The sequence below is a fragment of the Balaenoptera physalus genome (genome assembly GCF_965194825.1).
Source record: "Balaenoptera physalus genome assembly, chromosome: 1".
NCBI lineage: Eukaryota > Metazoa > Chordata > Mammalia > Artiodactyla > Balaenopteridae > Balaenoptera > Balaenoptera physalus.
This window is the reverse complement of record NC_138882.1, coordinates 79,420,343-79,447,846: the sequence shown is the minus strand read 5'-3', so window position 1 is coordinate 79,447,846 and position 27,504 is coordinate 79,420,343. Positions and strand designations below refer to the sequence as shown.

General features: G+C 53.1%; 1 protein-coding gene across 2 annotated transcripts; it reads left to right on the top strand.

Annotated features, from left to right (window-relative positions):
• The first annotated feature begins 809 nt into the window (after nucleotides 1-809).
• On the top strand, nucleotides 810-27,465 carry LOC309662600 (sodium/potassium-transporting ATPase subunit alpha-2). 2 transcript variants are annotated; one of them, XM_082465534.1, is made up of 23 exons: nucleotides 810-950; nucleotides 6,452-6,556; nucleotides 6,748-6,807; nucleotides 8,279-8,482; nucleotides 8,983-9,096; nucleotides 9,349-9,483; nucleotides 10,182-10,299; nucleotides 12,028-12,296; nucleotides 13,199-13,397; nucleotides 13,533-13,642; nucleotides 13,784-13,918; nucleotides 14,648-14,837; nucleotides 14,953-15,128; nucleotides 18,622-18,758; nucleotides 19,215-19,365; nucleotides 19,454-19,610; nucleotides 19,859-20,013; nucleotides 20,596-20,719; nucleotides 20,926-21,071; nucleotides 21,277-21,407; nucleotides 23,911-24,012; nucleotides 24,110-24,201; nucleotides 25,161-27,465. In XM_082465534.1, the coding sequence occupies exons 1-23, from the start codon at nucleotides 939-941 to the stop codon at nucleotides 25,187-25,189; spliced, it is 3,051 nt and encodes a 1,016-aa protein (XP_082321660.1). In that variant the 5' UTR covers nucleotides 810-938; the 3' UTR covers nucleotides 25,190-27,465. The 2 variants fall into 2 exon arrangements, with proteins under 2 accessions (XP_082321660.1, XP_082321659.1); XM_082465533.1 differs by having other exon boundaries at nucleotides 19,454-19,622.
• Nucleotides 27,466-27,504: the final 39 nt, after the last annotated feature.

The following is a 27,504-nucleotide window of genomic DNA, read 5'->3' as shown; positions in this document are numbered from 1 at the left end:
CCAGGCACAATTTCAACCTAGAGCTCCTCAACTAAGGGAGTGGCGTGTCCTGCCTGTAACAAAGGTGAACGAAACCCAGAGATATTATCTGGGAAGCCTGCTGGGCTGTCTCCTCTGTGCCCAGCCTGTCCCTCCGCCAGCCACCTCCCAGGCCCCAAGAGTCTTGATTCTCAAAGTTTGGAGAGGCTACATCTGGAGGGCTTGGGAGACCCTCTCCCCTCCATCTCCAAGCAGACTTCATGCTGCTCCTTGAGCTGCCTTTGACTCTCACCAGGGGCCCCCTCATACACAAGGGCTGGTCTGGGGTTCCACCACTACCTTTTCCTGGCTTCGGTATCCCCACCACCTCTACAGCTGGAAGGAACAGTCTCTGCTTCTTTCTCTGGGAGGTTGGATGTAGACTCAGGAGACCCAGATTCTGACTCTGTTTTATCAGCTCAAATTGTTCAATCTCCCTGGGCCTCAGTTTCCCCATCAGGAAAACAAGAAGAAGGGTCAGATCTCATGGCATCTGGCCTCCGGGATGCTGAGGGGACTGCACCCCCTCCGCCTGTCCCTAAGGGGCATGCTCCCAACCCGGCACGGCCTCTCCCTGCTCTCAGCAGCAGTGGCCCCAGGCCAGGGCTTGGAGGGTGAGGGGAGCCCAGGGGGAGCACTCAGCGGGACAAACGGACCTTCCACAGGCCAGTCGCTTAAGGGGCGGGAGGGGAGGAGTCCTCAGAGATCCAGTTTCAACAAACGTTTCTTTCCCGAGAAGGGGAAGGCGGGGGGGGGGGGGGGGGGGGGGGGAGGGGGAGAGGGACCTATTTAAAGCTCCCCTGTTGCTCACTGTCTCTGTCTGTCTGCCGGGGTCTCTGGCCACCCCAGGCTGGCGGTGTGAGCTTGGGATCCTCCTGGTGACCTCCCCCATCCAGGTCCCTCAGCCACTCTGCCCCAAGATGGGCCGTGGGGTGAGTATCCCCAAAGAGCAGGGGCCTCTCTGGGGGGAGCAGTAGGGCTCTCTGGACGGTGAGGGGGGCTGGAGGGAAAGGATGAGGTGGAGATGGGATACGGAGGGAGGAGCAGTGGGCTGGTTTGAACTTGGAACTGACAGTGTCCCAGCTACGACTGTGTGCACAGCCCCACAGCACAGACCCATAGCGCTCAGCCGCCCAAGCGCTGTCCTCTCCACCAGCAGCCCCAGCACTAGCCCCGCAGCCCACCACTCGCATCCCCTCCGGCCCTCCCTCCACCCCCTCCCTCATCTCTGTCCCTGCTCCTCCAGCCACATCCCCACAGTTCCTCCTCTCTCACCGCATCTCCCAGCCTCCCAGCTGAAGGGACATTTGGTACTGTTAATCCTCCCCGCCTTCGCCACCCTCTGAAAGTATCCATTCCTCTGGGAGTCCCAGCCTGAGAGGATGGGGGTCCAATCTGAGGTTGGAGAGGGGGGCAGGGGCCATCCCCTCCAGAGTCACCAAGCAGTTCCGGACACCAGCTCCGGGGCCCTGAGCTCCAGGGACAGCTGGGCGGAGGGTGCGGAGGAAGAGTGATGTGTCCCCAGCCCCCCGTCCAGCGCCCCCGGATGTCCCGGGCAGCATTGTCCTCTGGCTGCAAGCCATGTGCTTTGAGGACTTTCCCAGAGGCTGGTGAGAGCCGCCGGCACCCCCCTCAGTCCACCCCAGCCTGTGGCATTCTGCAGCACTGGGTATGCCAAGGGGAAGATTAACAACCGCCAGGGAAGGGGGGTGGGGGGCAGGGCCAGGGCTTTGAATTCTTTGAAATGAAATTTCCATATGGAGAAAAGTGACCCAATCCCTTTACATCCTGCGCCTGGCGGCTTTCCTTTTGTGGAATGCTGGCAGAAGAGAGCAGGGAGGGAAAGGGCCTGGGGAGCGATGGGAGGGTGCTGAGGAAAGAAGGCGCCTGTGGGGAGCTGTAGGGCTCTTTGGGCCCAGGGGGGTCAGGCAAGGACATGGTATCACACTGAGTTTAGCAGCTGAGAAAACTCGGAGCTTGGACACCAGGGTTCCTGAGCTAGGGTGGGAGCTATAAATAGAACTGGTGTGTGAGTATGTGTGTGTGTTTTTATGTGTTCTCCATAGGCTGCAGCTGATACAGACATTCATGGGTTAGCACCTGTGTTTGTGTCTCAGCAGACAAATTTGCAAACGTGCAGACCATCAAGCATGAGTGAGCATAGATGTCACGGTGTGAGGGCATGTGAGGTCTGTGAAGAGCTATGTCTGACGTGTGGGCTTCACAGAGGAAGAGCTCACAACCATGGGAAGATACCGTCTGGGGACCTTCAGCTGCACCTTGACATCTTTTGTTCCCCCAGGGAACGGGAGTCCCCAGCTGAGGCGCAGGACCTCTGACCTCTCCCCTCCTCCACCTTAGCACAGGGTGGACCCAGCTCAAGAGGTCCTGCTTGAGAAATGATTTGACCTTGACTTCTTCAGGGGTCTGTGCTTCTCCCCCAGCATCCCTGAACTCCCTTCCCATCTACTCCCAGTAGCGAGTCAGCGAGCAGGTCTGGTTCTGTCCAGACTGAGGCTGGGGAGAGTGGGGGGACTTAGGGAGGGAGCTTGGAGTTCACCCAGCCAGGAGACCCCTGAAGAGGGAAGGCACCCCCCATCCAAATCCCCCTTTTCCCTGCAGAGCAAGGGCTCACTGTCACCTCATCACCCTGTGACTGTGAAGGGCAGCATGGGAGTTGGGGGAAGGGACAACCCTGGTGGGAGGGAGCCCAGCCTGCTCCAGCTGCCACCGAAGGGCAGCGGTGGGGGGAGGGCTGGCTGATTTCCAGCTGCCCCGACTCTGTCCCAGCCCTGGGCTTTCTCAGAAAGAACTCTCTGTTCTCCTTCAGCACTCAAGGCCCAGAGAGGGGGACTTTGGACTTGTGGATGGGGGAGGGAGGAGGGGAGGGGAGTGGTCCTTGCTTCCTCTCTTTCTTGCCTGGGCAGCCCGCTGGCCCCGAATCTCCGCAGGCTCCTGGCTGCAGAGCCTGAGGTCCCTGCCAGGACAGGAGGTGGGACGGAGCAGTGTGTCCCCAGCTCTGTGCCTGCCTGCAGGAAAGCAGGATGGGCACTTAGGGAAAGGGGCTGCTGCTCAGAGCTTCCTTGCTTAGCCACCATCTGTACATGCCAGACGTACATATGTGGGCTGGGAAATTTTTTAAACCATGCCTTTGATTCTAATTTTCATGAACTTTACTTCATGCCTGTATGTACAGAAATTCTCTGGGCTCTGCTCCTTGGCCCCCAGGCACAGCCCCCTCCTCTGTGAATGCCCAGACCCTGTTCCTGCCCCAGGAGCTATGGAGGGTCACATTGAAGCTTATCCAACCCAATCTCTGGCCTCTTGTGTCTTCGCTGCTTTTCATCCATTTCTCAGTGCTGTCCCACCAAGGACAGAATCCAAAACATTAGATTTGTGAATCCAGGACGTTTCAATCCATTCAGTTAAATGAGCCCCCCTGAGTCACCTGGGGAAGCGAGAGGTAACACTACTCACAGCCCTTCCCCACTCCTACTGTTGGGCTGCTTCGGTCTCCCCAGGAAGATCAGCCTTCAGGAAGCCAAAAATAGCCTTGATTCATAGATGTTTCACGTGGAAACAAATGCAAGATTTACTGATCACCTTTGCTGAGAAGAGCACTTCCGAGCAACACAGCCTGCAAAGAGGCTAGATCATTCTAATGATCCTTCTAGATCTTTAGTGTCTGGGCGATAACGGTGTCCACCTCTCACTGCACCTCCCCCACCCCAGTTCCTGATTTCACTGGTCAGACTTCTGTATCTCCAGGTGCTAGATGCGTGATCTCTTGTGATCAGGGCAGCTGCCACATTCCTTGGATGGCTCCTCTTTGACGGTAAAAAAAGTATCATCCCCAAGCACAGTGGATTTTTAGGGCAGTGAAACTACTCTGTACACTGTAATAATGGATATATGTTATTATGCATTCATCCAAATCCACAGAAGGTGCAACACCAAGAATGAACCCTAATGTAAACTATGGACTTTGAGTGATAATGATGTGTCAACATAGGTTCATCCATTGTAACAAATGTACCGCTCTGGTGCCAGATGTTGATGGTGGGGAGGCCGTGCAGGGTGGGGTAGGAGGTATATGGGAGCCTGTCATTTTTGCTCAATTTTGCTGTGAACCTAAAACTGCTCTGAAAGAAAAAGTCTGTTTTTAAAAAATAAATTATCCTGCAAAAAAAAAAGGGCAAACACCTTGACTGGAGATCCCACCCAGGTGTTCCCTCTTTACAGAAAAAAAAAAAAGAATTTCATCATAGTATAGGAAAGCTCATTCTTGAAACCCTGGCATGGCCCTTAGTGTCCAGTGGAAAAGTGGAGGCACAGGACAGGAACTGAACAGTCCCTCTGTGACAAGGACACGACACCCTGAGGGAGGTGGGAGGAGAGGAGCCTGGGGAGGTAGAGGGGGTGGGAAGGCACTTGTCACGCCACCCCAGGCCTCCCCAGCTCCCTCCTGTCCTATCACCCAAGACCCCTTGGAAGGAGAAATTCCCCACCCTCTCCCCCGGAAGGCCCCTGTGAGGCCCTGGAAGCCTGGTGGCGGTGAGGAGACCACAGACCCGTAAGAGGAGGGGGAGATGGTAGCCTCACGAGGCTCCTGTTAAAATGTTCACCTGACTTCACTAAAGGACCCAGGAATGCCTGGACCTAAGAGTTCCATGTATTTTCAGTTTTAGATTTATCCTCAGAGACAATTTCTTTTTTTTTTTAAGTTAAGAACCTGATGCTCTTTTTTATTTATTTATTTATTTATTTATTTATTTATTTATTTATGGCTGTGTTGGGTCTTCGTTTCTGTGCGAGGGCTTTCTCCAGTTGTGGCAAGCGGGGGCCACTCTTCATCGCGGTGCACGGGCCTCTCACTATCGCGGCCTCTCTTATTGCGGAGCACAGGCTCCAGACGCGCAGGCTCAGTAACTGTGGCTCAAGGGCCTAGTTGCTCCGCGGCATGTGGGAACTTCCCAGAGCAGGGCTCGAACCCGTGTCCCCTGCATTGGCAGGCAGACTCTCAACCGCTGCGCCTCCAGGGAAGCCCCAAGAGAGGCAATTTCTTTTTTTTTTTTTTTAACATCTTTATTGGAGTATAATTGCTTTACAATGGTGTGTTAGTTTCTGCTGTATAACAAAGTGAATCAGCTATACATATACATATATCCCCATATCTCCTCCCTCTTGTGTCTCCCTCCCTCTCACCCTCCCTATCCCACCCCTCTAGGTGGTCACAAAGCTCCAGAGCTGATCTCCCTGTGCTATGCGGCTGCTTCCCACTAGCTATCAGTTTTACATTTGGTAGTGTATATAAGTCCAGGCCACTCTCTCACTTCGTCCCAGCTTACCCTTCCCCCTCGCCATGTCCTCAAGTCCATTCTCCACACTCAGAGACAATTTCTTATATTTTTAGACAGACAGGGCCCAGTCCCCTCCTCACCCAATTGTGCTCTGGGGCTTCAAATCCTGTGAATTGCCTCTTACCCAGTCGCAATTTTTTTTTTTCAGCTCTGAGGTCAACTTTTATTTCTTGGCTGACAGGACTTGCAGACACATGATCTTCCAGCACCTTTTATCCTGCCCAAGCAGCGGCAGCCTAGCCCCAAAAGTGCCGTGGCCAAAGGGGTTGGGGAGTCACTTCACATTCCAGGCTGGAGGCGAGGGGGGCTTGGGGGTACTCCCCCACAAACCTTTGCCAGCAAGAGGCCATGACTCACCCCAGCCCCAAATCCTGCGTTCTGGTGGGAGGCGGCAGCAGGATAGGGAGGGCTCCCAGGACGCTCTGCGTGCCCATTTCCTGGATGCACTGATCCTCTGACTACTGATTTCTCCGTCCGTGAGCCCTGCTCATCCCATTTCCACACTCCACCACCAGACCCTGTGGCTCCCCTCCTCCTCCAGGCACTTCCCTGCCCTGACCCCTGACTCCCCAAAGACTCTTAACTGCCCCCCCCATTCCTAACTGTCTTTACTCCTCTCTGAGTAAAGCAGCCATGGTGTTGGGACAAAGACATCCTACTGCTTCCTCAACGACCCCCCTACCCTGTCCAGTCCCTTCTACAGTTCTAAATAGTGTAGGATGGTTGTTTTTAAGGTTTTTGTTTACTTTGCTTTAAGAACAGGGTTCTTTCAACAAACAAAATCTTAGCATGAGGCCGACTGCTCAAAAGCTAAGAGTGGGCTCCTGAGTCCTGAGCCCCTCAGCCTTTCCCGAAGTTCAAATGTAGAGCCCTGGGGCTCTGCTAATAGTTTTCAAACTGAGGGCCTGGGGTCCCCGCCACCCTGCAACCCCCTTTCCTCCCCTGGGATGACCACTGACTTTGAATCCACTGGCCCCCCACTCCCAATGCCTGGGGTCCCAGGCTATCCAGTGGGAATAGAGGCTCCAGCCTCCATCCTCCCTGACTCCCCGGGCTCTCCCTTCCTCTTGCAGGCCGGCCGCGAGTACTCACCTGCAGCCACCACTGCGGAAAATGGGGGCGGCAAGAAAAAACAGAAAGAGAAGGAGCTGGATGAGCTGAAGAAGGAGGTGACCATGGTGAGCCCACAGCCAGCCCAGCCAGGCCATGGAAAAGGGCTCCCATGTTGGGAAAGCTGCCCCTCAGGGAAGCTCGTGCCCACCGCCCCCACGCTCCTTGCCTCACTGCTGTGCTCTCAGTGCCCGCAGATGCACTCTAGACACACGCACTCTGCCTCCTTCCCCAAAGCAACTTGCTTTCCCTTCTCCAGGACGACCACAAGCTGTCCTTGGATGAGCTGGGCCGCAAGTACCAAGTGGATCTGTCCAAGGTCAGTGAAGGGGCTTCTAGGGAGGGCACCAAAGAGGTGAGAGAACCACGCAGCCTCAGGGTAGGAGGGGCCTTAAAACTCAAATCCAACCGTCTTTACAGTTAAGGAAACCGAGGCCCAGAGACAAGGGACTAGTTGGTGGCAAGGCCGAAGCTAGAACACAGATCCCCTGCTTCCTGGTCTACAGCTCCGTTCCTGAGTGCCTGGAAGCCAGAATTCCTTAAAACCCAGGCCCTGGAGGGCCTCTGGGCAGGGCTGTATCCCAAGCAGCTTCAGTGACACACCTCCTCTCGTGGAACTGACATACATGCAATAGTGGGGGAACCCATGACTATTATCAGAGTAATGCGTTGGGTGCTGCTATGCATGTAGCACTGGGATAGATGCTTTACATACTTTCCTCTGATCCTTACAACAAGCCAGGTGTGGAGACCTGTTCATTAAAACAAGGAGACTCAGAGAGAGAGTAGCTTCCCACGTTCATATCAATAGGTAGTGGCACAGTCACATTGCCAAGCCCATCATTGTGAAAAGTAAAAAAATCATTCATCAGAAATGTAATGGGTGCATACCTACTCCTGTAGGCCTTCCTTGACTGCCTTTTTGAAAATTCTACACCCCCTTCCTTTACTTTACTTTTTTAAATAACACTTTTCACTCTCTGGCAGTAATGTCTATTTATAGTGTGTTACCTCACGAGATCATACGCTGTACAAGGCAGGAGCTTGTGGATCTTGTCCATCTCTGGATCCCCAGCACTGACCATATTGCCTGGCATGTAGTAGGCGCTCAATACACATTTATTAAATAAATGAGGGGACAGATAAAAAGAGAAGTAAGAAGTGGCCTCTGCATTCAAGGAGCTCAAAGTCTAGCAGCAGAAAGGAAGGCAAACAGAATTCCAGTGCCATACAGTGAGTACAGCTCTAGAATCATGCCTGGGATACAATGGGACCCAGAGAGGGGACATGTGAGCCAGCCTGGGGCTAGGGCAACAGGTCAGGCAAAGCTTTCTTGGGAAAGAGATGGATGGTGACCAAAGCTGTGTGACATTCATGGTCAATAATGTAGGACTCTTCTTGAATCCTTGGTGAAGGGGGGAATCTGAAGGCAGAGAGATGGGGTGGGGGGTGGAGATCAATTGAGATGTCTTTCCAGGGAGTCTTATCAAGGCTGCCTCCAGAGGAGATTATTGTGGCCCTAACCAAAATGTGTCTCAACCCAAGGCTGACCAGAGGTGGGGGGACCACAGCCAAAATCCTACTCAGCCTTCAAGTCCTCCAACACCCATTGCAAATGCCACCTCCTCCGTGTGGCCTCTCCTGATGGTCCCCTACCCCTTCCGACCAGGTGGGATTTTTCTCTCCACCTGGACATTATTCCGCTGCCAGGGAGCTGGTGGGAAGTGGTGAGGGGCCTGGCTGGTTCCAGATGCGAGCTCAGCTCCCACACCTCTCCTTGCCTCCCTCAGGGCCTCACCAACCAGCGGGCCCAGGACATTCTGGCTCGGGATGGACCCAATGCCCTCACCCCACCCCCGACCACCCCTGAGTGGGTCAAGTTCTGTCGCCAGCTTTTCGGGGGCTTCTCCATCCTGCTGTGGATTGGGGCCATCCTCTGCTTCCTGGCCTACGGCATCCAGGCTGCCATGGAGGATGAACCGTCCAATGACAATGTGAGCCAGCACGCCTGACCCCTGGACCAGCCCATGATTCTGTCCGCCAGCCCTGAATCTCCAGTACAGTGGGTGAGGGTCAGGGAGCAAGACCTTCCTGTACAGTCTGACAGCCCCTCTGCTCTTTAGGCTGAAATGGGATGAGACTTCTATACATATCTACAGACACTCCTCCTCCAACACAAACATACACAATCATTCACGATTGAGACAGCCACTCCCTGTTCCTTCACAGTTGAGTGGGCTTGTCTGCATCCCTGGGTCTTTACCCCCTAGAGAGATCCTAGTCCTGGGAACTCCCTATGATTTTCCCCACCCCCTCCGGTCTTAGGAGGTTGGGGATTAGGAGGTTGAAGGAGAGGTGGGAGAGAAGGACTTTCTTCCACAATTCTCTCTCCCAGATGCAGACAAAGGGGGGCATTGAATGCTCATCCTGAGTGGCAGCTGCCCCTCTAGGGTTGGGAAAAGAGCAGGTCCCTCAAAACCTTTCTCCTTACCAGCTGTATCTGGGCGTGGTGCTGGCAGCTGTGGTCATCGTCACTGGCTGCTTCTCCTACTACCAGGAGGCCAAGAGCTCCAAGATCATGGATTCCTTCAAGAACATGGTGCCTCAGGTAGATGGCGGAGCTGGGCTCCAGGCTGGGGCATAAGGTTTCTGGGAGACTCATCTCTTCACCTCCTTGGGCTCTGAGATGGAGGCTTAGGCAGAAAAGACCCTCCAGCTCTTCACGCCAGGACCTATTTTGTTGCTAAGGGTGCAAGGTCTGTCCCCCTTGGTGGGGTTGGAGGCGAGGTGGGACACCAGCAAAAGAGGAAGGTAGGGGTAGAGGTGAGCATCTCCTGAGATCCCCGGGGCCTCCCCACAGCAAGCCCTCGTGGTGCGGGAAGGAGAGAAGATGCAGATCAATGCGGAGGAGGTGGTGGTGGGAGACCTGGTGGAGGTGAAGGGTGGAGACCGAGTGCCTGCCGACCTCCGGATCATCTCTTCTCACGGCTGTAAGGTGAGGGGGCCAGGCCAGAGCCACTGGCTGAGTCCACAAAGTAAGCTGTATAAAGCTGAGAGGGGCCCGTTGGAAGGTTCAAGTTTGGGAGGCCCAGGTCCAGATGTCAACACCTGCCCCACACTGCCCAGCCACACCTTGTCTCACATATTACACGTATGCATCCTTGTATCTGTGTGTCATGAATGCTCTGCACCCCCGGTGTTTCTTTGATATCCACTTTATAGCAATCATGTATTGAGTATTATTATGTGTCAGATGCTTTATATACATTCACATAGGCTACCTAATTTAACTCTGCAAGAATGGTATAATCGTGCCGGGTGGTTGCATGTGTCCACACGAGTCATGCCATGCACAACCCTAGACGGTGCCATTTTCATCGACTACGGTGTTAATGGCACCCCCTGTAGTTGTGCAATTCAGAGATTCTACTTCCATTCTCCATTTTACAGATGAGTGAAGGGAAGCAATGTTGGTTAAATAACTTGCCCAAGGTCACAGAAGAAGCCAGTGAGAGCCCAGATTCCAAACCAGAGCAGGGACAATAGCTGAGTAATGCTATAAATATGTGATGAGGGCAAGTGTAATTCTGTCTTGGGTGTCATGGAGACTGAGTGTGGCTGGGGTCAGGACACAGCTGTACGTGCATGAATGCGTCTGCCCATCTGATGACTCCACACTGCCTTCCTCCTCAGGTGGATAACTCATCCCTAACAGGCGAGTCGGAGCCCCAGACCCGCTCCCCCGAGTTCACCCACGAGAACCCCCTGGAGACCCGCAATATCTGTTTCTTCTCTACCAACTGCGTGGAAGGTGAGAGGCTAGCCTGGTGGGGAGCCCCTGGTCCCAGCATCAGCTGAGGGAAGAGACTGCATCCTGAGCCTCCAGGCAGGACTGGGGGCTATGGCTGTACTTACTTGTCAAAAGCCCGGCTATAGAGGAGGGAATTGAAGGGGCAGAGAGCCCTGAGTGTTACAGAACTAGTCCCCTCCAGAGAGCAGGGAATTGGCTGGGGCGGCATGATTCCAGGGAAAAGTCACCTCCCCACAGAAAGAGCTCTGTTCTGTCCACCCCAGGACAGCGCAGATTCCCAAGCCTTCAGATATGGGCCAAGACCCGTACACACATACACAGACGCACACACGTGCATGTACACACACACGCACACGCCCCAAACCATCCTTGATTCCTAGAAGTCTCTGGTTTGACTGATGGCTTCCATCTCTCCTGGTTCTGGGACTAGTTGCTTCGTTCTCTGACCCTTGCTTTGACCAGGGCCCAGGCTGGGGAAGGGACAGGAAAGCTTTCAGTCCAGGTGAACATTCAGGCCTTCCTTCAGGCTGCATCCTGGCCTGCGCTTCACCAAAAGAAACTGTTGGTCATGCACAGGCTGCCTGGTGTGCCCCACCACTGCTCTGGGTTCTAGAGATGACCAAAGGCCAGGAAGAGCTCCCAGAGCTGCCGCCACTGAGTGGCCAGAGTCCAAGCACAACCGAAACCCTTGCCCTCTTTGGTTGTGCCAGTGAGCAGAGTTGGGCTGACTCAGAGAGGGAGGCCGGAGACAGAGCTGGTGGGAGGAAGAGACTGACTAGACCCTGGGCCTCAGAAAGTGGGTCAGAGGAGGCCTTGCACCCCCCTCCTCACACATACCTTTCCCTTCCCGTTTCTCACTTCTCTTCAGTGTGTATTCTGTTTCTCTGGGCTTTCCCCCTCCTTCAGCAAATTAGAATCATAGTGAAAATCATCACACATTGTTTCCTAAATTTTTAATGTACTGAGATTCTGAAATTTGCTCTACATTTCCCACAATTGACAAAAATGCCTAGTAAAACATGTCCATTGCTTACTCTGAACTGGCTTTGAAGAGAGGAGAGGAAATGAATGGAACTAACATTTGCTGAGTGCCTACTATGTGCCAGGCACTGCTCTAGGTGTATGACAGCACTGTCTCATTTCATTATTAAAACAATCCCTAGGTAGAAATTCAAAGATGGATGCAAACCTAGGTTTGGCTGGCTCCGATACATGCTCTTTCCACTCCAGCACACTTCCTCCCCTGAAGACCCCTGGAATGTCTACATAAGGGCTAGAGATTGCCTAGCTTCTTCTATAAAGATTCGTGCCTAGTGTTGAGAAAGAAAAACTTAAGACTACAGGGAAAATCCATAAGTGCTTTACTTTGTGTTTGTAATATATTTTTGGATGATAACAAGTATGAGATTGATCTTACTGAAATACCACAGGCAATACTTTTATTTCATTTACTGAATCTCCTCAGTTTGAACCTTGAGTTTATTTGCAAGGTTTCTCCCCAGGCCCAGGTATAAGAGAAAATAATTTGCTGTTGTATTGAGTCTGGGATTGGCCATCTATGCTGGGAGAGGAAGCCAAGGGAGGTACGATCTAATGACAGTGACCCACCAGGATTGGAGTCTTTGGCTTGTTTACTCTGTGATGGTTTTCCTCTCCCAGGAAGTAGGATGAGACTTCAGTTCCTGGGACCCCAAGGCACCCAACCTGGTGTCCCTTCCTGTGTTGTAGGCACTGCCAGGGGCATCGTGATTGCCACAGGTGACCGGACGGTGATGGGACGCATAGCCACTCTGGCCTCAGGCCTGGAGGTCGGGCGGACACCCATAGCCATGGAGATTGAGCATTTCATCCAGCTGATCACGGGGGTGGCTGTGTTCCTGGGGGTATCCTTCTTCGTGCTGTCCCTCATCCTGGGCTACAGCTGGCTGGAGGCAGTCATCTTCCTCATCGGCATCATCGTGGCCAATGTGCCTGAGGGGCTGCTGGCCACTGTCACTGTGAGTGGGTCAGGCCAAGGGGCCTCCAGGGGAGGGCTTTGCTACCCTGCCTCAAAAGCAAGAGAGGCTATGGCTTCTCTGCAATTTTTTTACTTCCAGCCCCTAAAATCACATATTTGATTCTCCTTTAATACATGGCTTAGAATGTGAGTCTGAAAAAGATCATTTAATACATGGCTCAGAGTTTGAGTCTGAAAGGTTTCAGGTTGGGCTGTGCCTTCGCTCTCAGTTTCTCTCCCAGAGCTTGTCCTGGTTGCCTTTCCTCACAACCCTTGTACTAGTCATCTCCCCACTGCCCTCTGGAGCTCATCCTGGCTCCTGTCAATGCTCTCCCATCAATGCTCTCTCCAAGGTCACCAGTGACTAACTAGCAAATCCAGTGACCTTTCCTCAGCTCCCGTCCTTAACTCTGCTGCTGAAATGGATACTGCTGTCCACCCTCCTAGCATTCTCTCCTTCACTGATGACTGTGACTCATCACTACCCTGATTCTCCTCTCCCCAGTCCCCTGCACTGTCTTCTCCTCCCCACCTCCACCGATCCTCAGTTCTCAGTGCTCTGCTTTCCTCCTGATGCCCCTGAGTAAGCTCATCTCCTCCCAGTTTCTGGTGCCTGTTCGGTGGTGATGACTCACACATACCTACACCCTGTTCTACTCTGGTCCTCTCTGGAGCTCTGGCCAAATATCTTCAACTCCTTACTGGACACTTCACCTAAATATACACTCATGATCTCAGCTCAACACGTCTAAAATGGAACACATTCATGACTTACACCTAGGTCTCTCTCAGTGTTCGTGGAGTAGGATCAAGGGAGGAGGGACAGAGCCATGGTCTGAGGTAAGGACATGGATATCTCCAGCTTCAGGCTGAGCCCTTTTTATTGCCCTCTCTCTCTACCAGGTGTGTCTGACCCTGACAGCCAAGCGCATGGCTCGGAAGAACTGCCTGGTGAAGAACCTGGAGGCGGTGGAGACGCTGGGCTCCACCTCCACCATCTGCTCCGACAAGACGGGCACCCTCACCCAGAACCGCATGACCGTCGCCCACATGTGGTTTGACAACCAGATCCATGAGGCTGACACCACAGAAGATCAGTCTGGTGATTGAGTGCTCTACCCAGAGTGGGTGGAGGGGACCGGAGGATGTTCAGGGCACTGGAGTGGCGGGACGGGTGGGGTGAGATAAGAGGTCTAAAGGAGAGCCAAGCTCCTGCTTCTCTCTCCTTTCCTCCCAGGGGCCACTTTCGACAAACGATCCCCCACGTGGACCGCCCTGTCCCGGATTGCTGGTCTCTGCAACCGTGCTGTCTTCAAGGCAGGGCAGGAGAACATCTCTGTGTCTAAGGTAGGGGGTTGGGAGATCGCCACAGCCTGCCCACTTTGCTGACGCCCAGCTTCCCCTCTTGCACCCTGTGGCTGCCTCGGGGATGTCAGTGCCCTCCCTCCTTGGTCCTCCACTGTGACACTGAATTCTCCTTGTTGGCAGCGGGACACAGCTGGTGATGCCTCCGAGTCAGCTCTGCTCAAGTGCATTGAGCTGTCCTGCGGCTCCGTGCGGAAGATGAGGGATAGAAACCCCAAGGTGGCGGAGATCCCTTTCAACTCAACCAATAAGTACCAGGTCTGGTTTGGGTGCCAGGTCAAGGGAAGAGGGAGAGATGGAAGTGAGGGGCACACAGAGTCAAAGGGGAATCAACAGCAGGAGAGAGAGCATCTGAGCACCCTTCCACCCCTGCCTCATCCCCCGGGGCAACGTGGGTGACCAGATGTCTGGTTGCAACGACCAACCCCACACCCAGCTCCCAAACCTTCATTCCTTTACTACAACCTGTCACCTTCTCAACTCTTCTTCCCAGGGCTCCACATCCTCTGGCTCCAGTCCCCCAACCCTTCCATCCCATTCAGTTGAACCATACGTCGGAAATTTCCTTAGGGTATCCCTCAGCCTGTGGGCATCTGTTAAATGCCAAGAATGCAGTCTCAGCTATGTCCTGTAAAAGTCATAGGGGTAAAGATCCCCTAAGGCCAGTGTGGTGATGGGGCGTGCTGATGACAAAGCCACCTCTCCCCTAGCACAGGGCCTGTCCTAACTGATAGGAGTAAATATTTGCTGAGTGAATGAATGTCCTATGGGAAGATGACTCTCAGGTTACAGGGTTAGGACTATGAGGTCCAAACACCCATCCACACACGGAGACTCTCCCTATGTTGACAATGGTTGATGGATCAGGGGTTATTTTATTAAGGGAGTTTTCCTTACCAGCCTCTGCTCTGTCCCAGGCACCGTGCTGGGCACTGGAGCTTCAAGACAAGTGTGGCCCCTCTGTAACTGCCTTTCCTCTTTCTCCAGCTGTCCATCCACGAGAGAGAAGACAGCCCCCAGAGCCACGTGCTGGTGATGAAGGGGGCCCCCGAGCGCATCCTGGACCGGTGCTCCTCCATCTTGGTGCAGGGCAAGGAGGTCCCTCTGGACAAGGAGATGCAAGACGCCTTCCAGAATGCCTACCTGGAGCTGGGAGGACTGGGGGAGCGAGTGCTAGGTGAGGGGTCAGAAGCAGGGAGCAGGGCTGAGAAAGGCTTCCCTGGGATGAGGGGCTCTGGGGGCAGCCCGGGAGCCACCTTGCTGCTCTCACTCCTCCCTTCTGTCCCCTTCAGGCTTCTGTCAACTGAATCTGCCCTCTGGAAAGTTTCCTCGGGGCTTCAAATTCGACACAGATGAGCTGAACTTTCCCACGGAGAAGCTCTGCTTCGTGGGGCTCATGTCCATGATTGACCCTCCACGGGCTGCCGTGCCGGATGCTGTGGGCAAGTGCCGGAGTGCAGGCATCAAGGTACCAACCTCACTTTGTCCCTCCTCTCAAACACCAAAAGTCCAGGGGCCGCAGAGGCTGCTGCCCTGGGGAGACCTGGGCCACTGGTGGCCTCCTTCCTGCTGACTGAGAGGAGAAGCCGTCCATCTGCAAGGAAAGGTCGGTCCCTGCCTTGGAGCTCTCACCCTTGTCCCTTTTGCTCAGAGTGACCAGTCTCCCACACCCATCCTCTCTCTCTGGGGCACGGCTCCTTCCATTCTGGTTTCAAGCCGATCAGTCAACCTTATCGTGGAGATCTGGTTGTCCTCCCCTTCCCAGCTACTGCCCAGTCTCTCTAGCCGTCTAGGATGAGATTAGTAGGCTCTCGCCTGCAGCCACTCACCTCCGCCCCATAACCCCGTAGACTAGCTCTGGCCCTCATTCCACTAAGCATACCTCTCCCACCTTCTCTTCTCCAACTGCAATTGCTTCTCAATGACCACTCCCTTCTCTGTATGACATTTGTGCTTCATTCAACAAATATTTATTGTTTACTGATCACTGTTCAAGGTGCTGGAGTTCAACAAACAAACAAAAATCCCTTCGATCTTGGTTACTTTCCTGTTTCCAAGATACAGCTCTTTACCACTCTTAACCTGTCCAGTTACCAATTCTGGTGCCATCGCTTGTTCCTCCTTTTTCAACTTCTCACCTACTTCCAAATCAGTTCAACTCAACCTGTCTACTGAGGGCCAGGGACTGCACCAGGCACTGGGGATACAAAAGACAAATGAGATGCAGTGCCTGGCCTCCGGAGCTCATGATCCCTCAGGAGAAACAAATGCCTTTAAATTAATCACAGAACAATTTTAACAGATAGGGTCTTTGAGCACCCGCTAAGGGTCAGATACTTTAATAATAAAACGAGCCCATTGTTTTGTGAGGTTTTATATGCATCAAGCACTATTCTAAGCACCAAACCTGTATGATCTCATTTGATTTTCACAACAACCCTACAAGTAGGCACTAGTATTTTCCCTTATCTACAGAGACGAAAACTGAGACGCAAAGTAACATGCCCAAGGCCACAGAGCTGATAAGTGGTAGAGCCAGGATTTGAACTGAGGTATCTGCTATTTTTTAACCATCACACTAGAGGGCTTACATGTATATATGCACATATATGTGATTTCTGAACCCTGCAACCACTCTAATGTCTCCAAGGTAGGCATCATTATCCCCATTTAAAAATAAAACAAGCTGAGACTCAGAGTGGGTAAGTAGCTTTCCCAAAATAAAACTGCTCGTAAAAGGGAGACTGGCTATAGGAAGCCAGGCCAGCTCATCCAGAAAGCCCGTGCTCCCCTTCTCGCCAGGCAGCCTGTTACCATGATCAGAACAGTCACCGAGGCCTGGGGAAAGCATGTCCAGGGAACGCAGAGCAGCAGGGAGCAGTTAAGTCCACCCCGCAGAACTGGACAATATTTTACAGAGGGCATGATATTTGATCTGGGCCCCGAAGGCTGAAGAGCCTTTTGTAAGGCAGGGAGGGAGCGGAAGGCGTGTCAATAGCAGGGAACAGTGTGTACCCAGCCGTGGTTGGACTGCACGGGGCATGTGCATGTGGCAGTGGGAGGTGGCCGAGGAGCGCCGGAGATGGAGACTGCAATCAGGGCCAGGGCCAGTTGGAAGGATTTTGCTTAAATGCCAGACTTGGGTTTTATCCTGAGAGCCACAGAGAGCCGCAGGTGTCACAGGGCAGAGCTAGCCCTTAGGAGGCTACCTGGATGGGGGAGGGGCTGGGTTTGGAGAAGAACTGGGGTTGGGGAGACAGCATAAGAGGCTATTGCAATAGCTCAGGCAAGATGATGACCCAAATGAGGGCAGCGACAAAAGGAGTGGAGTAGTTACTTTTGAGAGATGTTCTGAGAACTTGGTGACCAAACTCAAATGGGGAGGCGAGAAGATCCAGGAGATAAAGGGACTGAATGAATCGAATGGATAGTATCTCAGGTGGGGAGCAGAGGAGAAAGCTCGGTGGGGGTGGGGAGCAGAGATAAGGAGTTCACTTCGCCCTGAGATCGGGGGGTCTGTAAGATGCTCAGGGGGAGAGGTTTCAGGGAAAGTAGGAATATGGCTGAGAGCTCAAGAAAGGGGGCCAGGACAGGAGAGTTCAGTCTCGTTCCCATGTGAGTACAGATTAAAGACACGCTAGTATGCTTGAGTCTATTGCTCAGGAAAAGAGCAGGGGTGAAGAAAGGGGAGGGGAAGGAAACCCTGGGCCACACCAACAGGAAGGGCAAGTGGAGAAGGAGGAACCAGTGATGAGGGGGAAGGCGGTGACAGGTAACCCTTAGTGAGTGTCCACCTAAGGCCACTAACTCCTCAAGACGAACTGGAAGGAAAGACTCATCATCTCCATTCTGCTGAGACTCAGTGAAGGCACTTGGGGAAGGTCAGTGTTTCACCTTAGGTCTGCTAGGCGACACCAAAGCTGTTTCCTCGCTCAGGTGGGAAAGAACACGAAGAGGGATGGAGGGGAACTGGGAATGAAGGAGTCCATGGGAGCCAAGGGAGGACAGGGCTTCACGGAGGGGGTGGTAGACAGTGCCAAACCCCTCAGAGGGTTGAGTAGGATGAGGACTGCTAAGATGCTTTGTCTTTCAGCTGGGAGGCCCATGTGGCTTTTAGGGGTGGAAGAGAAGGCAGCGGGGCATGAAGAGGCTTCCTTCTCAGTATCTGTGGGATTTGTCCCACAAACCCCTACATGCAAATGGTCTCCTAAGCCAGCACTGACCTCCTGATGCTTGCAACATCCTCTTTACCAGCCTCTCAGATGCTGACCACCTCCCCCATCCAGCTCCATCCATTCTGCAACAGCAGCAATGAATGTCACGGATCAGGCAGGAATCACCTTCTTCCCACATTGGGAAGGGATGTCAGAGGCAGAGGAACAGGTGGTGGAAGGCAGCAGGGAGGGATGGGAGGGAATGTCTCCCTCCCATCCCTGCCCTGTCTGATTAGGATGTCGGCAGACATCACACTGGGCACTAAGAAAACCATGTCCGTCTGGTTCCCTGGGACCCGGAGCAAATCATGGGCCCCTTGCTAAGCCTTTGTTTCCTCATTGGTAAAATGAAGGAGCTGTTAGGGGTCCTTCCAGCTGTGACAACCTCATATCCTCATATCCCATGAAATTCAAACTCCTAAACAATCCTTGAGGCTGCTCTTCCAAGGGACCCTCATTAACTTGTTACTCTGTCAGAGAGGCTTTCCTCCAGTTAGGCAAACTATCTCTGATCTCCTGAACACAACTTGTCGTTGTCTCTCCCCCTCACCCGCTCTCTCTCTCTCTCTCTCTCTCTCTCACACACACACACACACACACACACACAGAGTTCCATTATTTTGGCTGGGATCTTCCAGTCCCACCATCTAGAGGTCTAGCTCTTCCGACTTTGGGAAAGGAATAAAAGGAGGAAAAAAAAAAAAACCTTAATGCTGCTTTCCTTTTCCCTTTTCTCCTTCCTGCCAGGTGATCATGGTGACCGGGGACCACCCTATCACAGCCAAGGCCATTGCCAAAGGTGTGGGTATCATATCAGAGGGCAACGAGACGGTGGAGGACATTGCAGCCCGGCTCAACATTCCTGTCAGCCAAGTCAACCCCAGGTGAGGCTCTGCAGGACCCCTCCCCCATCAACTCAGCCTCTCCCACAGGACGCTTGAGCATCCCCTGAGGGTATCTGGTCCTAACTGCCGGTGCCCTGGTCCCGAGTCTGTGGCCAGACTGTGCCACTGATTAGCTGTGTAACCTTGGACCTGTCACTTTACCTTCCCGAGCCTCCATTTTCTCCACTTCAAAATTAGGGTAGTATCCACGCTGCTGGTTGCTATAGGAGCGAGATGCGTATAAAGGAAGTAGCACCTGGCCCAGCACACTGTACTGACGACTGTGATGCTGCCGCGTGGTGAGGACTGAGCACCACTCCCTCAAAGAGAGAAATGGGACAGGCAGGTCGCTGAGTGTCAGGGAGAGGAAGACTGAAGCTGTTGGGGAAGCCCCGGCAGTGGCAAGGAGGGCTGGTGGGGTACCGGGGAATCAACCGGCTCTGCCTCTGCCTCCAGAGAAGCCAAGGCGTGTGTGGTGCACGGCTCTGACCTGAAGGACATGACGTCAGAGCAGCTGGACGAGATCCTCAAGAACCACACGGAGATTGTCTTTGCCCGGACGTCTCCTCAGCAGAAGCTCATCATCGTGGAGGGCTGTCAGAGGCAGGTGAGCAAGGGGGTAAGGGTCAAGGCCAGGGCCAGGGCCAGGCGCGTGCAGGGGCTGCACCCCCAGCCTGGCTGTACCTTCTCCCCAGGGAGCCATTGTGGCGGTGACAGGGGACGGGGTGAACGACTCCCCCGCGCTGAAGAAGGCGGACATCGGCATTGCCATGGGCATCGCTGGCTCTGACGTGTCTAAGCAGGCAGCCGACATGATCCTGCTGGACGACAACTTTGCCTCCATCGTCACGGGTGTGGAGGAGGGTGAGGGGGCTACACGGGCTGGGATGCCGTCCAGGATGTCTGAGCTGGAACATCTGCTTCCCTGCCTTTTACCCCAATTACAGACTCAACTCAGGATTTCAGGCACCCACCGCCTGCTTTAGCTTCCCTCTAACACAAAATCTCCCTTTGTTGGGTAGACGAGCGGCCATGCTTCAGGGGCTAGGGGTGGGGAGGGTCCCTCTGATCTCTCTGATGCCCTCAGAACCTCCCCACAGGCCGCCTGATCTTTGACAACCTGAAGAAATCCATCGCCTACACCCTGACCAGCAACATCCCCGAGATCACCCCCTTCCTGCTGTTCATCATCGCCAACATCCCCCTGCCTCTGGGCACTGTGACCATCCTCTGCATTGACTTGGGCACTGACATGGTGAGGTCATGGGTTGGAGGAGGGGACAGGCAAGGCAGTCATGGGGGCGCAGCGGGTAGGGGTGGGCCACAGATGGAAGGAAAGGTGCATCAGGGACAGCTGAGCAGGCTGTGAGGGTTGCAGAGAAAATGAGCACAAAGCCTGGAAGATGATAGGGTCTTGGGTCTCTTTTTTTCTTGGCTGCGCTGGGTCTTCGTTGCTGTGCACTGGCTTTCTCTAGTTGTGACGAGCGGGGGCTACTCTTCATTGCGGTGCACGGGCTTCTCATTGCAGTGGCTTCTCTTGTTGCGGAGTACAGGCTCTAGGCACGCGGGCTTCAGTAGTTGTGGCACGTGGGCTCAGTAGTTGTGGCACACGGGCTTAGTTGCTCCACGGCATATGGGATCTTCCCGGACCAAGGATCGAACCCGTGTCACCTGCATTGGCAGGTGGATTCTTAACCACTGCGCCACCAGGGATGTCCAGGGTCTTGGGTCTTTATAAGTGTTTGAATTGTGTCAAAGTTTCTTCACTGTTGATCATCCTCTGCTCCCACCCTCTCCCTTCAAATGCCGTCCTCTCCCCAACTGCCCCCTTGCACAGGTCCCTGCCATCTCCTTGGCCTATGAGGCAGCTGAGAGTGACATCATGAAGCGGCAGCCGAGAAACCCGCAGACAGACAAGCTGGTGAACGAGAGGCTAATCAGCATGGCCTATGGACAGATCGGTGCGGCCGGGCCCGGGGCTCAGGAGGGAACCCCAAGAAGATGCTTTTCCCAGCCTTTGGAGCGATGATCCCCCTGCAAAATTCCAGGATAGGGGCCAACTCCCCAAGGGTCAGGGATGTCCTTCTCTGGCCTGTAGGGGCTGGCCCCATCCTGTTACCTTCTATGACCCAGGCCCTGCCCTTTGTCCTTTGCCCACCACCCACAGGGATGATCCAGGCGCTGGGTGGCTTCTTCACCTACTTCGTGATCCTGGCAGAGAATGGTTTCCTGCCTTCACGGCTGCTGGGAATCCGCCTCGACTGGGACGACCGGTCCATGAACGACCTGGAGGACAGCTACGGACAGGAGTGGGTAAGTGGGGCTGTGTAAGTGCAGATGCGCACATATGAGAGGGTGGGGCTGAACGTCTGGCAGGAGCGGTCAGTCGTGGCCAGTGGGATTGGGGACTAAGGGTGGAGTAGGTGCCCAGGGTTTAACATCTGCCCTGGACCACGCGGCACCCTGTTCCTACCCTTTCCTCTCACACTCGCACCTCTCTCTGCCCGCCCTCCCCCAGACCTATGAGCAGCGGAAGGTGGTGGAGTTCACTTGCCACACGGCCTTCTTTGCCAGCATCGTGGTCGTGCAGTGGGCTGACCTCATCATCTGCAAGACCCGCCGCAACTCAGTCTTCCAGCAGGGCATGAAGTGAGCACCGCCCACTGGCACTGCCCACCAGGCAGAGCGCATTCAGGGCGCACTCACCCAGCCACTCCGGCTGGGGTCTCCGATTGTAGTTGCCCGGCTGTATATCCGTAGCCTTTTTGGAAATAGATGAGAGAAGAGGAAGGAGGGCTATGACTCTTTCTGATGAGTTTTAATTTGCTCCTAAAATCTCCTTCATTATGGTCTCCTTCCATCGTCCTTCCTTTTCATCTTCTCCCCATACCTCTTCTCTCCCTCCCTTCTTCCTTCCTCACTTCCTTCCTCTATCTTATACTCTATACTCACCCCACCCCTTGGCCCAGCCCTAAATACAGGGTCTCCTGTGCTCCCCTCCACTCGGCAGGTAGCTCTAGTTTCTAGCACTTGCCTTGTGGTGGTGATGTTGTCCTTGTGGGAGCTGTGAGCTGCTCAGGGTCAAGTTCTTATAGTGTGAGTTACACATGCCAGTCACTGCGCTAAGTGATTCACAGACATCGTCAAACCTCACAGTAGCTCTGTGAGGGAGGTATTATTTTCATTCTATGGATAAGAGACACCCGCAAAAAGTTAAATGGTGTGCCTGAGGTCACCCAGCTGGAAATAGCTCAGCCAGCTCTGTTTCTGAAGCCCAAGCTCGGGGCTACTACACTGGGTGGCTCACCTGTCACAGAGCCTGGCACCTGGGGGGTACCCAGTGATTCCTCTGCAGCTCCAACCTGGATGGTGGTCAGTGCCGAAGGTATCACTCCCATTATCTTTCTTTTCTTCTACTGCAAACAATGGGCACAATTCCCCACGTGAATTTTGTCACAATTTCTTAGTTTGAGAAAAAAAAAAATGCCAAAACTCTAGTGAAGTTAATAGCGTTTGAGATCCTAGGGAGAGGAAAGGGAAAAGTCTGTTAGATGAAGGAAGGAGATTCCACTGAGCTAAAAACACTAATGGGGACAAGGCAGTGAGAAGAGAATGAGGACCAGAGGGTCCAAGACACGGGGTGACTGACCATGCAGGGCATGGGTGACAGAGCAAGCAGGGGACATAACCAGCCCAGCTAAATCCTGCCCATCTGAGAGGCAAGTGGAAAAGAAACTAAACAAAAGTCAGACTGGGACAGGGAAGGAGTACTAATACCAACAAGTAACCTGGCCCGAGGCAGCCTTAGCACCTTATGCCCCACCCTGGGGTGTCTGGACCCTCAGGGGTCCTCAGAGATGCTCTGTGCATTATTCAAACAGCTTTATGGAAATTAAGCACTTCCTCTAAGAAGATTCCCAAGCTTACCAAAGTGTCATTATCAGGCAGAAGCCTAAGTATGAACTATAGCGATCACATACTAATGCACGATTCTCTTTGGAAGCCGTGTGTATTGCTAATTAATTTTTTAATTGGGAAAATATATTCATTCCTTTTATTTTGGCCTCACTGTGGAGCATGCGGGATCTTAGTTCCCCAACCAGGGATCGAACCCGTGCCCCCTGCCATGGAAGCACAGGGTCCCAACCACTGGACTGCCAGGGAATTCCCTATATTCATTACTTATTAACAAATGCAGCTGGAGAGACAAAAATCAATTAAAATGCGGCCTTTATAGAAGAAAAATAAGAGGTATCCTTAATGAGTGAAAAGTTTGGGAACCACTGGCTTAAGCCATGAAGAGGTGCAGTGCATGAGATTATAAAATACAGCTAAGAATGTTCCACGTTCAAGAGCTCTCCACGCATTATCTCCCACAATCTTCCCAGCAACCGTAGGATATAAAGGTACTATCTCCTCCAGAGAAGGAGCATGAGACTCAGAGACGTTAAGCAACATTGCTTACAACCAGAAGCTAGTAAGCGGCCCGGCTGGGACTAGACCCCGCCTGTCCGAGTCCAGACACTGTCCTCAGAGCCTTATTTTCTCCTGTTCTTCAGTTCTGATGTGGTGAATATATATTCAGCACTTTTTATCCAGTGAGCTTTCCCTTTCTGAGTACTTTACAAACATTCCCTTCTTTATTGAATATCTATGACCAACAACTACCTGGGGCTGTAGGAGACACTGAGAGGGTAGAAGACATAATTGGGTCCTGAAGTGAAGGAGCAAGCGTCTTGCTGGGGAGACGACACTTTCAAAGGCCACGTGCCTGGAGCAATAACAAGATTATAAGCTGCGTGAGGGCAGGTTCCCAGGTCTCCAGCAGGAAGCTTGCATTGACCACAGCATCTCCAGCACAGAGCGTATCACCCAACACATAGGAAACATTTATTTGATGAATGAAAGTATGTGTTATAGACAATCATCGGAGGTAAAATCAGTAAGCAGAAAAATTAAAGACAATCTTTCTTTGGTTACATTTAGCATGAGAAGAAGCATTTGAAGAAGGCATGGGAAGACGTCATTTATAGCCTTTCCCCAGCGTTTCTTCCCGCCTCTTTCCCTTCCACCACCAGGGGTCACCCTGGATCTCTGCCCCTCCTTGCCCTCCCCTCCAACGCTACCTAACCTCTTTTCTTTGCCTTTCCAGGAACAAGATTCTGATTTTTGGGCTCCTGGAGGAGACAGCACTGGCAGCCTTTCTGTCTTACTGCCCGGGCATGGGTGTGGCCCTGCGCATGTACCCGCTCAAGTGAGTGTCTCTTTAGAAGGGCCCCCTGCTAGGATCCAAGGTCTGGTCCCTTTGATGCAACCTCTGATGGTCCTGACACTCTCCACTGTTTCTTCAGGGTCACTTGGTGGTTCTGCGCCTTCCCCTACAGTCTCCTCATCTTCATCTATGATGAGGTCCGAAAGCTGATCCTGCGGCGATATCCAGGTGGTAAGCACCTCGGCGCTGCACCCCGACCCCAGCAAAGTGCAGCTCCCCACTGTGGCTACCTCCCCCTCCAGGGCTCCAAACCCGAACTCCATTCCTACTACGGATCCTTGCTCCTTTTCCTCAGTGCCTTCGGATCCTCGGGTCCGGGGTCCTAGGAGCCCTGACTCTGCTGAACCTCTCCCTCTCAGATTCCCGTCCCACCTAACACACAACTGGTCTCTGAGGCCCTCCGCCTTCCACCTGAAATCACAGAACATCAGAGCTAGAAGGGCCCTCCGAGGTCATTTAGTCCCACCTCCACATTTTACAGACAAAGAGAGGGGCAGAGGTGAATTTATTCGTTCAGGGTCAGAAAGCCGAAACAGCAGAACCGGCGCTACAACCCAGCCCTCCTAATTCCCAGTCATCAACCAAGTATTTTTTTTTTTCCCAACAAGCATTTTTGATCACTTACTGGAGGTCGAAAATGGATGGCCCACAAGCCAAATATGGTCCATGGATATTGTTTGGTTTGGCTGCCCTATCTTGCACAGGTGTTTTTTGTTTTTTGTTTTTCAATTGGCCTAATATCTAAAACTTAGGGGCTTTCACATAAAATCCAAGTTTCTGGCTTCTCTTGAAAAATCACAGGCGCTGTCGATCCCAGGGCCCCATTTCTGGACAGCAACAATGGACGGCTGCCCTTTAGAAACTCACTTGTTACCTGAACAGCCCCTGTTGCCATTTGTATTTTCACCCCCAACCAAACCACTCCGGGCCCACCGTCCCCTGTGCTAAATGCAAGTCTCTCCTTTCCCCTAATCCATGGCCTCATGGAGTCCCCTCCCCCACCCCTTCACCTTCCACAGCTGCTTTCCTCAGCCCCTTCCCCAGGCCTCAACCACCAAGCCCCTAGGACATTTATCTCTTGCCTCCTCTTAAGCTCACCCTGCAACCCCTGTGCCTAATCTCTCTAACAGGCTGGGTGGAGAAGGAGACATACTACTGAGCCCGTTGGAAAGAAGAACCAAGCATGGGAAAGACGGGGGGCCCTGAAGGTGTCGCAGGGATGGCGTTGGGGAGGGGTGGAAAACAGTGGGGTGGCATTTGGGGAGAAGACTTGGGGCGAGAGAATGAGGCAACTCAGCAGGCCGAGTTGCGGGGAGTGGGTAGTTCAGCTTGGGGTGATTGCCCCAGAGGCCTATGTAGGAGCAATCAGCTCAGACACTACATGTCAGGGGTCCCTCCCCAGATCCTGCTCCACTCCACTCCACGTGCTGTCTACCTTACCTGAGGAACCGAGGGGTACCCCAGCCCTCCCCGGTCCCTGTTCCTTCACCCCCACCTCCCACTAGAACAGATCAACACCGAAAGGCAGGGGTCTGTCTAGACCAGGAGGGGAACTGTCTCAGATCACCAGTGTCCCTTTATCTCTCCAACCTCACCCCACTTCCCACCTTCACCCCTCATTTGCTTCCTGCCTCTGTCCCCTGCTTCCCCCTCAGACCTGGAAATCACAAATGGTGCCTCCTGGTGAGTGCTAGGGCCTGAGGCCAGAAAGGGAAGCCAGCCGGTTGGAGAAGCTGGCCCGTCTCCCAGTCAAAGCCATTTAGGAAGCGCCAGAGCAGAGCTGGGCGGGCAGGTGGGAGAGTGGGGTGTGGCAGAGCAGGGGGACATGAAAGGAGAAAGAATGTCAATACAGGATGTCTGACATAGATCTCTGGGCTCCAGCTCTGTGACCTGCCCTTCAGAGCAGCGGTCCCCAACCTTTTTGGCACCAGGGGCTGGTTCCATGGAAGACAATTTTTCCACGGACGGGGAGGGGGTGGTGCAGGGGGATGGTTCAGGAGGTAATGCAAGCAATGGGGAGCAATGGGGAGCTGCAGATGAAGCTTTGGTCACTCACAACCACTCACCTCCTGCTATGTGGCCCAGTTCCTAACAGGCTGCGGATCTGTATCGGTCGGAGGCCCGGGTGTTGGGGACCCCTGCTTTAGAGCACCCCGCCAGTAGAACCAATTCCAATGTCACCAGAGTAGCAGCAGAGGCAGGACCAGGAGGCAATCTCAGGAGTTTCACTGAGATTCCCATGGAGCTTCACTGAGATTCCCATTCCCATGGTGTTCCCCACTGACCCTTGGTTTGTGGTCTGTTGGTCCCTGAGGCCTAGGTGTCACAGATGCTCCAGTTCTCTCCATCACGTGTGATTGGTAACACCCCGCCCTTTAGAATGCTAAGTCCTCAGAAGTTCCATGTGGTGCTGAGAGGGGGAGCTGCCAGCTCATTCCCTGCCCCTCCCCCCTCCTCCTTCACGCCCATCCGGATGAACCTGCGTCACTCTCAGGCACTGCCAAGCCAGCCCTGGAAAAGGAGGTCCCTGGCCATAAGCTGGAATTGGGGTAGAGAAGTTCCCAGAAACTTCCTCTCTTCCAGGGACATGAAGAATCAGCTTAGGTCATGGATGTGGTTAGAACCTCTGGACAGCAAGAGAGAGCGTTAGGAGACCTGCCTTTGACCTTCTTAGACAGCAGGGCTGTTCCTCCCAGACAAACGCCCTTCACGCTCGTGATCATTGTGCCCACTTTCCCTTGAGACAAGGAGTTGGTTTCAGGTTCCTAGAGGAAGATGCTTTTCCCTCCCTAACCCCCTCCCTACCTCCACTTTGCTCTGCAGACAGCTCTGCCCATTCTCTAAGCCTGGCTTAGAAGGCTTAGGGAATGTCCTGTAGAGAGAATCCTAGATGAACCAAGCAAGTGTGAGAGACACCTAAGGAAAATGGAAGACCTAAGGCAGAAAGGAAGGAAGCAAAAAGAAAAACATCAGGCCCATAAACAACCTCCCAAGGGCTATTACTTCATTACACTGGAATTTTACTTTATCAGAAGTACCTTGAAATAATGAGTCATTGCCTTGGGCTTGGAAAGCTAAATGGGAAACCATATTAATTTGGGCCTGATTAATTTGAGATTTATTGACCATGGACAAAAGTTTATCTTTGCACAATCAATAAAATGGCATTTGTTTAGTAAGTTAAGAGCATAAACAATATTGCTAGGGTGGCATATGTAGTCTCCTAAAACAATACTTTTGGGGCACTTTAGGAATATCCATTTAGAAATAGTGAATGCATGGGCTAATTGTCATCAGTTCTTATGTATTTGTTAAGAAACATCTACAAGACCTATACTTGGTGACCTTTTGTAAGACATTAGTTTGAGGCACTACGTATGTACTTGAAAATAATAAAGTTGCATTTCTTTATGAAAGAAGAAATCCCTTCCATAATTCAGATTTCTGTCCTTAATACTTGCCTCCCTCCCAAAC

Bases quoted from the DNA above. Each gene is read 5' to 3' on its own strand.
- LOC309662600 (XM_082465533.1), top strand. The intron at 15,129-18,621 runs GTACCAACCTCA...CCTTCCTGCCAG, and splicing joins GCCGGAGTGCAGGCATCAAG to GTGATCATGGTGACCGGGGA. The intron at 19,366-19,453 runs GTGAGCAAGGGG...CCTTCTCCCCAG, and splicing joins TGGAGGGCTGTCAGAGGCAG to GGAGCCATTGTGGCGGTGAC.